The 14,738-nt window shown below is 62.9% G+C and overlaps 1 protein-coding gene across 1 annotated transcript in view; it reads right to left on the reverse strand.

Moving 5' to 3' along the window:
* Positions 1-14,738, reverse strand: part of KIF21B (kinesin family member 21B) — a 41,140-nt gene extending 26,402 nt beyond the window's left edge. Inside the window, exons 1-8 of the mRNA XM_065872008.1 lie at positions 14,295-14,738; positions 14,075-14,253; positions 5,933-5,999; positions 5,722-5,805; positions 3,874-4,043; positions 3,504-3,632; positions 1,655-1,877; positions 1,206-1,388 (exon numbers count right to left, since the gene is read on the reverse strand). Of these exons, the coding sequence (XP_065728080.1) occupies positions 1,206-1,388; positions 1,655-1,877; positions 3,504-3,632; positions 3,874-4,043; positions 5,722-5,805; positions 5,933-5,999; positions 14,075-14,253; positions 14,295-14,738 (1,479 nt within the window). The remainder of the gene's footprint in view (positions 1-1,205; positions 1,389-1,654; positions 1,878-3,503; positions 3,633-3,873; positions 4,044-5,721; positions 5,806-5,932; positions 6,000-14,074; positions 14,254-14,294) is intronic.

The raw sequence follows: 14,738 nt of genomic DNA on the forward strand, positions 1-14,738 counted from the left end.
ACACACACAGACGCACACACACATATGCACACATATACCTACACACAGACACACACATATACACATGCCTCACACAAACATGCAGCTACACACATCTACACATACGTATATACACACACACAGACACACGCACATGCCTACACACACACACACACACACACACACACACACACAGAGGCAGACTCTATCAGAAGCAAAAGTCCAGAAGAATAAAGAGAAACTCTCAAGTCTACAGTACAGGTCCCCTAGGGGAAGGTAGCCACGCTGCAGGCCCAGGAAGGAGCCATGCTGGGGCCGGGGTCGGGGGGCGTGGAGGGGGGCGGGAACACGAGACCTGGGGAGGGCTGGGGCCACATCTCTCCCCCCGAGGACAACCTGGGTGCGGTCTGAGCCCAGGGTGGCTCCACACCCAGCAAACGTCCCAGGGCCGGGGGTCCGCGAGCTGGAGTTTGGACACTGAGAACTGGAGCTGCCCGGTCCAGGGGTGCTAGAGCAGGAGCCTGGTGACACCGGGCCTCACGAGAAGTACCCAGGCCCACCGGCCTTCCTGGAGACGCTTCTGAGAGGCCCCTTGGCAGGCCAGAGGTCCCCTCCCCATCCCCAAAGCCCCTAGCTGCCACGGTCCCTGGGCTCGGCACCCGGACATCCTCCCAGGGAGAGGCAGGGCCAGATGCCAGAAAGGCCCCTCAGGAGGACCACCTTCCTGCTCTGGGGTTAGAAAAGGCTCAGAGGGTCAGGAAGGACCTCAACCAGAAAGGGACAGGGCAGGCCGCTCTGAGGCTGGGGAGGGCCCAGCAGAGGCCAGAAGGGGCGAGAACTAGAGTCTCACTGTGTGCTGGGCAGGTGCTTCCCCATCATCCCCTGAATCCCTAGGAAGTAGGTGTCATCACCCCCATTTTGCAGAGTGGTGAAACGACTTGCCCAAGGGCACACATCTGGTACGTGTCGGAGCTGTAATCAGTCAGAGTTTGAAGAGATCCTACAGGTTCTCACTGACTCAAGCTCCGTCTGAGGCAGGAAGCCCCTTCAGTGTCCCACCAGGTGGCCCCCCGGCTCTGGCGGGGATACTTCCAGCAGCGGGAACCTCGATCACATGCAGATGCCTCCCTGGCTCCCCAGGCTCTTCCTGCGGCTCTGGCGGGGAGCCCAGCTTCCAGGTCTTGCTGCCCCCGTCTCCCTCCAGCCCACCCACGAGGCCACGGTACCTCCAGGAACTGGGCGCTGACTTTGAACTCGGGCCCAGCCACCCCCTGCTCCTGTGCCCGCCGCTTGCGCTCAGCGATGCCCCCGAAGAGGTGCGCGATGGCCCTCGGGATGATGCCCTGCTCCTCCTCCGCCATCGCCACGTCGAAACCGGTGCCCATAGTGTACGTCTTCCCGGCCCCCGTCTGCGTGGGCAAAGATGGAAGGAGGGTGGCACCCAGCACCCTGGGGGCGCCAGCGAGCCCCGGACCCCGGCTGCGTCCCCCTCATTTACCTCCCAGCCCGGGTCCCTGCCCGGCCTGGTCCCAAAGCCGCAGCCAGCAACGCAGCAGCACCCTCGGACCACAGACAAAACCGCAGCTGCGTCTCAGCTGCTCTGAGGGCGGCTCTGTCTCCCATCAGACGGGGAGCCCGGGGCAGCAGTGGCTGTGGGTGGGAGGAGGCAGCTTACCTGCCCGTAGGCCAGCACCGTGGCATTGTAGCCCTCGAAGCAGCCCTCCACGAGCCTGCTCACGCAGGTAGAGTAAATCTGCTCCTGCCAGGTGTCCAGGTCGAACACGAAGTCATAGGTGAAGGCCTTATCCTTCCCCAGGAGGACCTGCGGCTCCCCCGGGGTGACCGACGTGCAGATGTGGCAGCCCTCAATCTTCTCTTTTGACAGCTGGGGCCGGATCCTGCCCGGGGTGGGGGGAGTCCTGGGTCAGACCCAGCTGCGGGGGGACTGCAGCCACCGTCCTCCCCGTCCTGCCACCAAGCCTCCACCCCCCCAAGGCCCCTCCTGCCCCACAAGCGGGAGGAGAAGGAAGGAAACCTAGGATGCGGGCAGCTTTGTAATACTACGCTAACAATAACGGCAATAGTAACGTCAACACCCCCCGAAGCAGCAGCTCCTAACATTTTATGAGCACTCCGTGTATCCAATCTACGTTAAAGGTATTTTACCTAAATGAATTCTTGTATTCGTTACCATAAACCGGCGAGGGATGTATGATTTGTCTGATTTTACAGAGGAGAAAACAGAGGCTGGGAGAGTTTAAATGACTTGCCCAAGGTTGTGTAATGGACCGTGACAGGTCTGACTGACATTAAAGCACACGCTCCCGATTGGAGCGCCTGAGTCTGTCCCACGGAGCGGGGGAGAGTAGGCAGCTGGCCCCCTTCTAGGGAGGCAAAGCCCAAGTCCAGGCAGGGGAAGGAAGGGCGAGGCCTGGCTGCTCCCCCCGGGGCTGCGTTCCGCAGGAGACCTGCGTCTCTGCCCAGGCCTGCGGGGGCTGCAGGAATCCCGCAGCTCAGGACCCGCCCCCCTCTACCAGATGCCAGAGGAACAGTCGCAGGCACAAGCTCTTTCCTCTCAGGGAGCCAAGGGCGCCAGACCAGGCACAGCCCTGCGGAGCAGGTCCAGGCAAAAGTTGCAGAAAGGCAGGGATCTCCAGCAGGGGCCCCAGCCACAGAAGGGGCCGCATCCCAGACCCTGGGGGCTCCCCGCTAAAGAGGAAGGCAAGCGGCATCAGGGCTGGGGCGGGGGGCGCGCAGCCTTGGACAGGGCCGTCTCCATGCGCCGCCCCTTCCCCTCTTCCAAGCAGCCACTGCCGGAGGAGGTCCCCATGGCAACCAAGTGTGAGTCAGTGAGCATGCGTGTGTCGGGATTGGCGGGGAGCGCCTCCTGACGCCTAAAGTAAGGCGGGGGGTAGGCTCCGCGCTCATGGGCTCACAAAGCCAGCCCCTCTGCCGGCCTCTCACAATGAGCTACTTGTCAGCATCCCTCTCCCTAAGCCAACATTTACCAAGAGAAGAAAAGAGTGCGAGGGCCAGGCCGGCAGGCGTCCAGGACCTCGGGGCGCCTTGCTGCAGAGGCGGGCCCTCCAAGCCGCCATCCTGTCCCTGTCCGCGGCTGTCCAGCCCCCGAGGCCCCTAGAGCTGCAGGCCAGGTGAGGTGCTCACCTGGGCCTGCTACCTGCACTTTGCTGCGAGGGGGTTAAAGAGGCCGGGGGAGCAGGTGGTTAGAACCCCAGGTCCAATTCACACCCATGGTTGGTGGCCTTCCTTCAGCAGCCTTTCCCCTGAGGTGTGGACAGGTCCTCACACCATGGAGGCTGCCAGGTCCGGACGTCCAAGGAGTCTACCACCCCCTCCCCTCATCCAGCTGTTCCGGGCCAGGCTGAAGTGAGAATCTAGCTTCTCAGTCTCCCCCAGACTGGTTTCTGGCTGGGAAGGGAGCTGTGGATTCCACCCATCCTTTCTGCACCTGCAGACCAGAAACCTGACCTGCCAGTAATACGCCCAGGCTGCAGCGCTCCCACCTGGACCGCCGGTGGTGGTGGTCCCCACCGTGGACGAGGAAATAGATGGCGCCCGGCCAGTCGCAGGCAGCAGGGCCAGCAGGGTCTGAGCCCGGGCAGTGCGTGCTCTGCTGCTTCCATGCTCCCGTGCTTCATGTGGCCGAGGGGCAGGGCCCAGCGTGCCAGGCAGTGACCTCAGAGGGGACCAGGCCTCAGGTGGGAAATCAGGAGCTCGGACCCGGGGGGCCCAGGGTGTCCACGGCTCCCAGGGGGACCAGGGGCCTGGCAGGGGCAGCCTCTGAGGCCCCTCCAGCTCCCACAGACGCCCTCCCTGCCACGTGGGCTGCTCGCAATGGGATTTCTGGATCCAGTTCAAGCACCATTTAATTACCACAGGCAGATGGCAATGCTGGTGACTGGAGGAAATCGAATCAGGGTCCCGGGAGCCAGTGGGAGCAGGGGAGGGGAGCAGCAGCCCTGCCGGGCAGAGCCCATTGACAAGGGGCCAGCTTCTGCCCCACCCACCAGTCCCCAGACCAAGAGGGCGGCCAGAAGAGCAGCCTAAGGGACAGGGCATAGAGGAGGGACCCCAGGTGTCGCGGGGTCAGCCAGCATTCACCCTGGGACCCTCCAGAGCCTGGCACATCCTGGTGTGGGGTGCTCTGGAGTCAGAGAGCCAGCCCCATTCTCCGCACCAGTGTGCTTGGCAGGTATGACGGGTGAGTACTGCTACGCAGAGAATGGGGTACCAGCTGGGGGACAGAGGACACGGGCCCAGGATGAGTCACTAGTTACCAAAGCCACTGACCTGGATGAGGAGGGGAGTGTGTTAAGTCCCAGGAATGGGCCTTGAATGAGTAACTGGAGATGGCGACAGAGAGAATGAAGATTGTATGGATGCCTTCCACGTGCAGGTGCTGGGCCAGGCACCGGCCACGGACCACCTCACTTAAGGGAGGTGATGAGCTAGGGATTTCAACGCCCATTGTCCAGAGAGGAACGTCGAGGCTTGAAGCAGTTGAGTCACACACAGTAAATACAGGGAAGCTGGGAGTCTGAAGCCTGCGGCTTCTCCACTTGTCCAGCTGCCTCCTGCCCGGGAAACTCAATGTCTAGGTGGATATATAAACTCCCTCCACACATCACCATTAGGGGCAGGAGGCAGCCGGGGGGAGTCCTACCACAGCCTCACACATGCGCCAGGCTGGGCTCCGGCGCCCAGCCTTCAAGGCACAGTCCAGAGGGGGCAGGCATCCTGGGGCGCCTGCCCAGCACACCCTGCCCAGTGGAGAATCTGAACCCAGGCCCTGCAGGCAGGAGATAAAGACGGTCCTTGGACAAGCCCCTGCCCCATCCTCCTGTGGTCCAGGAGCCCCCGCTTCCTCCTGTGTCATCTGGACGACCTCTTCCCAGCTTTAACTTTCTAAGAACTCCATCGCCCTCCCCTCCGGCAGCTCCTGTCCCGGCCCCGCCTGGGGTGAGGTCACTACTGTGGGCTGCCCTGAGAGCTAGTGGCCCTCCGCCAGCATCACCGCCCCAGATGAGGGGAAGGAGGCTGCTTCCGGCTATGCAGGGTGGCAGGATGGCAGGATGGCACCACTCCCAGCCCTGTTCCTCCCTTGGGGCGCGGGCGGGAGGTCAGGGGTGGGAACCAGGTTCCAGGGTCTTGCCAGTAAACCATGGACGCTGGGTGCTGTGGACCACATGCAGGGCCGGGGTGAGGTGAGTGAGGTATTCGCCTCAAGTGCAAAATTTAAGGGAACATGAAAAAAACTCAGTAATCAATATAAATCATGATTTAATGCAATGTTTGGAAACTCAAGTTGGCAAACGGTGCTGCCTGTTTTTGTCAAAGTTTTGTGGACCCAACGTCCAGTATCATTTCTGTCCAGAGACCCCCCTGAATGTCACCCATGGGCACCTCACGCCAAGCCCCATCCCCCCCAAACCTCCCCCATCCCTTCTCCAGGTCCTGCAGGGGGAGGGCGGGCGGACGGCCCCACTAAGAAAGGCCCGGAATCTCCCAGAACAGAGCCCGGTCTATTCACCACTCGGCAACCCGCAGAGAGGGCGGTGGGAGGGGGCGGGGGCGGGGACGGGGGCGCGGAGAAAGGGGCGGCGCTAGCTCTTCGGAGGCGGGATCTGGCCCAGGGTCCTCGGTGCCGTGGCTGGTGATTCTAGTATCTGTCCACACACGCTGGCGCAGAGGGACCGCGGGCGCTCGTGGCCGCCCCCTCACAGGCTGATGCTCCAGGCGGGGGACAGAGGCCGCCAGCCCGAGCCCAGGCCTGCGGCAGCCGCTGAGCTCATAGGTCCCTGGGCTCTTCGGGGAGCCGGCACAGGGCGGAAGGGGCGGACAGGGGAGACAGGCAGGCCCGGGAGATGCTGATACCGCCCAGGAGGAAAAGTCCCTCCCTCAAAGGGTAGCCGGCCGGAGCCCCACACCCCACCCAGTCCTCGGCGACATCACACAAAGCCGGCCAATCATCGGCCAGGGCTCCGCCCAGTAACCTTGGGCTGGGGGAGGGGCGGTGGGGGTAGCTCAGCTTCTCAGGTGAAATCCGTCCTGCCCGATCAGCTGCCTCCCGTCCCTCCTCTGATCCCTCATTGACCTGCCCCCAAATCTTTGCCCAGAATTCCTAGGGATGCGGCCCCTAGGCTCTTTCCCCTCGAAGAAGTCTTACTTTTCTCTAAGAGGTAACAGGCCGTGATATTAAAATACCTAACCAAGAACTGTTCCAGAATCCTAGAAGATTCTTCCAGCTGTGGTGTATGGTCTGATTCCTGACACCCTTTTTTGCTGGGACCTGGAACCCCATTACATCTCTGCTGACTCAATTCCCCAGTAGGTAATAACCCCGCACTTAGGGAGTAAGATGCCTCTTTGCTGGTCGCTGTACCTGCCACACTTTGCACACGTTCTAAGGGGGGTATCCCCCCGGCCCGCCCCAATTTACAAATGAGGGCTCAGAGAGAAATTAACGCAGCTCAAGGTCACACAGCTAATTAGTAACAACGTCTTCTAGGAAGACCACCTTTCCTGGCTGTGGGCCTGAAGATTCAGTGCAGAAGGAGGGAGAACCAGCCCACATGCAGCTGCCCACCCGTGAGTAATGTCACTCTGGGGGCTTCCAGGCTGGGAGACACCCTCTCAGGCCTCACCTTGAAGTCTCTGAGAACCACAGACCCGGAACAGAATCTCCCCTCAGATGGCCACGGTCACCCATGTGACTAGTTAGTCCCTTTGGAAAAAGCCCCAGGGATCTAAGCCTAGCTGCTCTTTTCTCCTTCAGGACCCCCTAACACCTTTCTGGAACCCTGAATAGGAGCCCCTGGGCAAGTGGGTCAGCCCAGGGAGGCCCAGAGAAGTAAGGACACCCAGCGCCCCGTCTTGGGGTGTGCTGCTCCCAAGGTGGCCCAGATTTCACGGCCTCCCCTCCTCAGGCCAGCCCACAGTCGGCGTGCATGGCTTCATCTGGAGCTGGGCTGTCGTGGCCTCCGTCGTGTGTGTGTGTGTGTGTGTGTGTGTGTGTGGCAGGGGACACCGAGAGGAGCCCCAGGACCTCCTGTCTGCCTGGCACACCAGATCACTCAGCCATGCCATGACCTGCCGGGGATCACCTCGTCCCCATCAGTGACAGAGCCAGACCAGAGGGGAAATCAGCTACAGCGGGAGGGATTCAGATAAGCTGGCAGAAGGAACTTCCCGCCTGCAAAGGCTGTGGAGCCCTGGGAAGGGGAGCCTGGAAGAATGTGCAACCTTCTTCCTCTGGAATCATGGTCACTGATGCCACCCGGGCCTCATCTGATAAGGGCAGTGCCTAATATCTTTTGAGAACCTATGCGTGGAGCTCCTTTACATGCATGAACACACGTCATGTGTAAAGACCCCTCTTTACTGAGGCTCAGAAAGGAGAATGTGAACAAGCCTGGAGTCACACACTCCTAATGGTGGAGGTGAAATTCAAACCAAGCCTGACTGTGCCCAGTCTGGCCTCACCCTCTAAGCAGCCCTGGCGTGGAGAGAGGTGGGCTGGAGAAAGATGATCCTGCTGCCAGCTGCCAGCAGGGCTGAGAGCTGTCTGCTGGGGAAGCATTTTCCCATTCCGTAGTGAAGAAAGCCAAGGCCTGGGCAGGGGAGGCAGGGGGCCGAGGACGCAGAAGGCTGCTTCCCTGCGTGAGCACGGCGCCCACCTCCCTCCGCCGCCCACCTCCCTCCGCGGCAGAAAGAGGACACCCGCACCCACTTTACCAGGCGTCCTCTCCTCTCCCTCCTCCTCCCACCGTGGCAGCCTGCCAGCTCCGGGGAAGGCGGCTGGAAGCAAAATCCCTGCTCTCTCTGGGGAGTCTGCCTCCCAGACACCCGGGGGGCTTTAGCCGACTTAGCGCAGAGAAAGCGTCTTCCCGTGGGGGCCAGTCCTCTCTGAAGCAGGGTGGCAGGTCCAGCCTGGGGTGCTGGCCCTTTCAGCTGCAGGGGTGCAGTGTGGGGAGCCCCGTGACAGCCAGAGGGCCCTGGTGTCCCCCCACCGGCCCTTCTCCTGGCCTCCCAGACCCTCCCCAGCCCAGCCTTCCTGAGGCTGCCGCAGGGAAAAGACTGGCTCTGAACCCCCAAACAAGAAGGCTTTGTACGGTGGGGTCAAAGGGCATGGGTTTACAGGGCTCAGCCTGGTGAAAGGGGTCTGTCAGCCCCCTCTGCCTACTTCTGCCCTCACACATCTTCCCGGGAGCACAGGGAGCGGTGCAGACACTCAGAGGGAACCTACAGGAAACCTGGGGTTCCGCACACCGACCCTACTGCCTCCTGAGGATGCCCTTAACCTCTCTCTCTCTCTCTGTTCATCCCAGGGTTCTGGCCACTGACTTCTGAGGAATGCCCAGACAGGCCGTCCAATGGGGGAGGGCGCGGGGAGTCTTATCCACACCCCCCCAGGGCATCGGGATCTCAGCTGGGCCCAGGCACCCCTAGAACGGCCAGCCGAAGCCGGCCCGGGGGAGGAAGCAGGCGGGCGGAGGGGCTGGGAGGGCAGGAGCTGGAGCGAGGAGGGGCCGAGGGCGGCCAGACCCGATCCGGAGCTTCACAGGCCCCTGCCTGCTGTTGGCCACGCGAGCCTGCAGGCCTGTGAGCCTATGAGCGACAGCTCAGGGCCTGGCCAGAGGGCGTTCCCAGCTCAGGGAAGCCCGCTCAGCTGTGCTCCGGCATCCCGGGGCATCTGGCAGGGGTTTCCCATGACCTCCCAGGAGACGCGGCAGAGCCCAGAGCTGTGCCGGCATCTGCACCTGGGGGGGGGGACAGCTCAGTGGGGACTGGGCCCTGGGGACACTCCCCTGCTGAGGAATGCACAGCAACAGGCGCCTGGCCTGAGCCTCTCCCCACCCCGCTAGCCCTGGTCCCCAGCCGCCCTGCCAGGCTCTCCTCGGGGCACCTTAACTCCAGCCTCAGGAAGGACCAGTCCGGCCTAGAGGAAGGACTGCTGGCCTCTGCCACCACTCTGATGGCGGGCTTCCACCGACGATGGCAGAGGGGTAGGGGCTCAGGCATCCGGGGGTCTGGGGATGGGGAACCGTGGCCCTCCATCCCTTCCGCCCACAGAGCAGCGGAGGGCAGAGTGGGAGTGCTCCAGAAGACAGGACGCTGCAGCCAACAGTGAGCTCCACCGCCCCATCCCCCTGGGACAGAGAATTAGCGCCCGGGGTCAAGGCCGAGCATCCCCGCCCCAGCAGGAAGCCCAGCAGCCTCTCAGCGCCCCGCCTCCTCCTCAGGAGCTGCTGGGCTAGAGGTTAAAGGAGAGAGACAGGAGCCCACGGACACTTGGGGTGGGGGTGGGTGTAGACTTGGCTGTCCTGGAACTTCCCTAGGGGCAGCTGCGTGAATCTCAGGAAAGGGGAGAAGGGCGGCTCCCACCCAGTGGTGGGGGGGAGGAACTCCCCCAAACTAGGAGCACGTGGGGACAGGCAGCCCACAAAGAAGGCCCAGCCGGCCTCACCCGCCACATCTGCGCAGCCCTGTGTGCCTCCCCGAGTACCTTCCCGCGTTCGCGGTCACGGCCATGACGTGCGGAAAGGGCTGGAGGAAACGGAGGCACAGAGGTGCCCAGAAAGAGCGAATCAGCAGCCGGATGACGAGGCCATGTGGAGCAGGGTGAGGAGCACGTGCTTGGAAGCAAGGGTGCCCCGGGTCCAAATCCAGACGCCTCCATTTACGGCTGTGAGCCTGTGCCCATCTCCACCATGCGCATGACATCCGCCACCTCGCGGGCTTCCGTGGGACAACGCAGGCGTGACACCTGGCGCTCAGTGAGCGTGCAGGAAATGACAGCGCCCAGCCCCGCCCTCCCTGCTCAGTCCCTCCATCACAGCGAGCTTCCTGCAATCAATCATCAATCAATCAATCCAAGGGCTGGAGGCGAATTCCTCTTTTTACCTAACAGTCACTGTGGCTTAACCCAGAGAGACACCGCTTAGATACGCTTTAAGGGCTTTTTTTTTTTTTTTTTTGCGGTACTTGGGCCTCTCACTGTTGTGGCCTCTCCCGTTGCGGAGCACAGGCTCCGGACGCGCAGGCTCAGCAGCCCCGGCTCACCGGCCCAGCCGCTCCGCGGCATGTGGGATCTTCCCGGACCGGGGCACGAACCCCTGTCCCCGGCATCGGCAGGCGGACTCTCAACCACTGCGCCACCAGGGAAGCCCAAGGGCTGATTTTTAAAACATTTCATTCACACTTAGCTTCTCAAGAGTCACCCTTTAAGGACCGGCCACCTTCTGCACCCAAACCGCTCCTCTTCACAAATGGCCAAACCAGAACAAAGCGCTGATCCCATTCTACAGTGGGTAAAACTGAGGCCCAGAAGGAGAAACAGAAATGGGGCCCCATGACCCAGCCAGTAACCGACTTCGTGGGCCCCAGCCCTGCCCTCTGCCCGCAGAGCTGTAGGAATAAGGGTGCCAGGAACAAGTCACCTCTGCCACTTCCTCAGCCCCTGCCCCCACCCCCCTTCTATGAGGTCTTCAAAGGCTGAGAGCCAATCAGGCGGGCTGGCTGGGGCGGGGTGGGGGGCACACTTCCGGGGCCTGCGGTTACTACACTGCACTTCCTGGTGATGACATAAGCCCTATTTCTGCAGCAGAAGCCCGCCACCAGGACTCTCAGGTCTCCACGGGCCACAGGAGGCCCTGCCTGGGCCTCAGTTTCCCAGGTCTGTGAACTGGACAGGCGGCACTGGTTGGCCCTGACTGGCCTTGGACTCCGCCAGAGTGGGGGCAGGGGGCGGGGAAGGGGGGTTCTGAGGCACGGCATCCCCACCCTCACTCAGTTTTTTCTGTCTTCAGTGTCTTTGTCCCAAACCACCGATTCTCTTGATTCGAAATTTAGACGGACGCTAAGACTTCAGAGGAGCCTGGGGTTATTCCAGGGGAATAACTGCAGCTACAGAACCCGAGGGAGAGAGCAGGGGTGCCATCTGACTGTCCCTGGGCCCCTGGCTGGTGCGCTCCATGCCCTTTCCAGCCCCTGCCTGACCCTGCAGTGTCCAGGGATGGATGTGGAACCGGCAGAGCCCCCATCCCCACCCTAGCAGACTAAGGAAGGAAGCTTAAGGAAACCAGGCAAAGATAAGGGGGAAGGGGGTTAGGCCACCCTGAGGGCTCCCCGAGGGCTGGGGACTCACAGCTGGGGGCTTGAAAGGGTCTTAAATAAATGCACCACGTGACTTGGCTTCCTTCCCCAATCTCAACTTTGCCAACTGGCATTTCTTAACAGCCACCCCTTCCCCTTCTCCCCCCACTAGTCAGGCCTATATTTCTGCAGCCTGGGGCAGGTCAGCTCTCCCCAGGGTCCCCCCCAAACCCCGGCCCCAGGTAGAAGCAGGCCCCTAGGCCAGCCTCGGAGCTGACAGAGTCCTTATCATACGAGGGGATTTATGGATAAACGTATCACAGGGCAGGCTGGAGGGGCTGGCCTGGGAGTCTTGGTGCAGAGCTCAGGGGCAGATGGGCCAGATTCCAGGGTGGCCTGGGGTGGGGCTTTGGGGTCTGCTCACACGTACACCTTCTCCCCTTATCCCACAGCCCCAGGTCCTGAAAGTCGCCTCCTCTGGCTCTGCACCCCCTTGGCCTTCCCCGTGGCTCCGCAGACAAGCCAGCTTTGATCCTCATCTGGAGAGACTATAGGGCCAAGAGCCCTGGGCCTAGCACTTCTTACCTAGTCTAGCAGCTCCCGGACCTCCACCCTTACACATACACACAACACCCGCCCCCCACCCCGCCACCGCCCAGACCAAGTCTGTCTCTTTCCCGGCCTCCCTGTCTCAAGAGTTGGACCCAGGGCTTGCCATTAGTTATTCTCAGTTAGATATAAGAAAGGGTTTCCAAAAAGACAGCTCAGAGCGTGCTGGGCTAGGCTCTTGGCAATTCCAAATCCTTGGGTCTTCCCAGCAATGCTCTACGCTACTCCTGCCTACCACCCAGTCCTTTAAGTGGGACAAGCGATTGCCGAGGGTGGGGATGGGGGGTTGAAGGGGACCCCAAAGCCCGGAGAATTCTCCCCTACAGCCCCCCAGTGGCACCATCTGCTCCCCGTCCCAGCCCCAGCCCAAGCCAGGTCCTGTCCTCAGCTTTGTGATTAGAAACTGGGCTCTGTCCAGGCATTGTCTGCCCTCCACGGCCAGCTGCGCACGGAGGTCTGGCGTGTGCCTGGCTGGGCGCTTGGGCTGGGGTGGGAGGGGAGGAGTGGGTGGGGCCTTCACCTTCCAGGAGGGCCTGCAAGCCTGGCTCTTCTGATGCTCAAATCTCCGCACCCCTCCAAACAGATCAGCAACAGAGGCAAGGAGTGGGGGCGTCCGGCTCCCCCCAAGGCAATCTCCATGGAAGCAGAGATGACCCCTGTCACTGGCAGAAGCCCGAGCAGTGGGCAGGCACAGTGCCCTCTGGGCGGGAAGGGTCCCGGGAACTTCTGGCGGTGGTGGGAAAGGAACACCAGCTCTTCCTCACTCTGCACAAGGTGCCAAGGCCATGGGCTTTCCCACGTCTTACGCTGCCCCAGTCTAGCCTGGGGTCCCTGCTGGGAGGGGGGGGGGGGGCTTTGTTCGGCTCTCTCGGGTAAGATGGAGTCTAAAGGAAAGCCCCCTGGGAGGGGCACCCCCAGTGCCCTCCTTCCCAGGCTCGGTTCAGTTTCCTTTTATGATGCGCCCAGACTCTCCCACTCTGCTGCAGCTGTCTTATTTACATTTCCCACTCCCACACTCCCACCCACACCGTGCCCTCGCCCTCGCCCCCCCAGGGGATCCTGCCGCACAGTCAGCCACGCAGCAGCCTGGCCCCGCCCAGCCAGCCCACCGGGCACCTTTGGGGCTCCTCTTTGTCTCAGGCTGTCCGGAGCCAACAAGTCTGTGCCCACTGATGCTCTGAGTGCAGCGGGGGACGTGGGGGGAGGGCACCTCGGTCTCCCTCCCTCAACCCCAGAGCTGTGGTCAGCAGTCCCCGGACCCTCTCCGGGCTGCGGAGGGCTGGCCAGGTGGCTGTTGTGTGTGTGTCGGGGGTGATGGCACCTGCCCTGGGGTGTTTTCCACAGTCATCTCCGAGTGACTGCCCTGGAATCCTGGAATCTGGGTCATCTACAACCCAGGGAAACCAGAGACCTGCTCAGACCCACCCTAGACCCGGTCTCAGACTCCCACCCCCATCACACAGGGCTGAACGATGTCCTCCACCATCCCTTCATTGGTGATCAGTCCCAGACTGGCACTCTCCCACCATCAGACCCCCTCAAAGAGAAAAGCCCAAATCAAAAACGGAGGGGTGACATGGCGTGAAGTGTCCCCACCCAACACAAAGCCCCGCACCTCCCGGTGCCCTGTCCTCTGCCCACCTCACTTCTGCCTCTACGTCCCTTCAAGTCCCAGGTAAGTCCACGTGGCCCTGCCCCGCTCAGTTCTGTCTGAAGGCCTGAAGATGGGCACCAGCGTCACAGCATCCTGCCCTCTCAGAGGCAGAACCTCAGAGACACCGCATCCTCCCTTCCCAGCCCCAGCCCCTCTTGGGACAGGGCCGGCAGGGTTCTCTCCAGAGCGGCGGACTCCCCAAGGAGGGCCAAGGCCCCATCCCAGCCCTTCCATTCGTTCAGCACTCGATCTTTGTCTGCGGAACCGGCCCGGGGGCGACGTGCTGCCTCCCCAGCTGGACCATGAGTGCAGGACCAGCCGCCTAGGGTGGATGCAGGGAAATTTCCCCCCATCCACTGTGCCCGCATGAGACAGCAGCCCGTGGGGAGGCGAAGAGGAAACACACAGACGCTCCGGCCTGGCCCAGGGCTGGGTGTGAAATACCGGATTTCCTTGTTTATTCGATTTTCTGATCATTAAGGGCTCCCAAGAGGGGCCCGAAATTACCACCCAAACAAAGCCACCTCCAGCCGCCCGCGGGGCCGCCGATCCCTGCGGGGGCCGGGCCAGCACGCGGCGCCCTCCAGCCTGGTCAGCCCGACCTCCGCGGACGCCGACTGCGGGTCGAGCGGCTCCCCGGGACCCCCGGACCCCCGCCCCGCGCCCACGCGAGACAAAGCCGAGTCCTCCGCGCACGCGCCCCGCCGCCCGTCCTACCTGACGGCCACCTTGACGCAGCAGTCCCCCTGGCCCGCCATGGTGCTTCGGCGCCGGGTCCCGAGTCGATCAGGGGCGGGGGCTTGGGGGCCAATACCCCGGGCGGCGGCTGCGGCTGCGGCTGCGGCTGCGGCTGCTAGAGGCGAGGGCGCGGGCGCTGCGGACGGAGGCTGCGGCGTCTGGAGGTGACATGCTCGCGGGCGGCCGGCGGAGGGCTCACACGCGGCCGGCGGAGGACCCCCGGGGCCGGGCCCGCGCGCCCCCTCGGGCCATCGGGCGGCGGCGCGGAGCCAGCTGACAGCCCGGGCGCAACCCGCTCCCCACGACGCGGCTCCCGCGCGCGCACCTCCAGCCCGCAGCGCCTCCCGCCGCCGCACGAACAAAGGGGGCGGGGGCCGGCCCGGCGGAGGCTCCGCCCCCGAACCAGTCCCGGCTCCTCCCCTAGCTCCGCCCCGAGGCTGATGCACCAATCGAAAGCCCGAGCCGGCAGCAGGGGCGGGGCGGAAGCCTTTACAGGAACCCCTCGCCTCATGTCCACGCGTTTGCTGGGGGCCTGGCCGGGTGGTCTGGGGGGCGCGGAGGGACGCGGGCCGAGGAGCTGACCGCGCCGGAGCCTCGGACCCCGGAGCCGCAGACCCTCAGCCTCGGTGGGACCCCAGCCCAT

The sequence above is a fragment of the Phocoena phocoena genome, chromosome 1, assembly GCF_963924675.1.
Source record: "Phocoena phocoena chromosome 1, mPhoPho1.1, whole genome shotgun sequence".
NCBI lineage: Eukaryota > Metazoa > Chordata > Mammalia > Artiodactyla > Phocoenidae > Phocoena > Phocoena phocoena.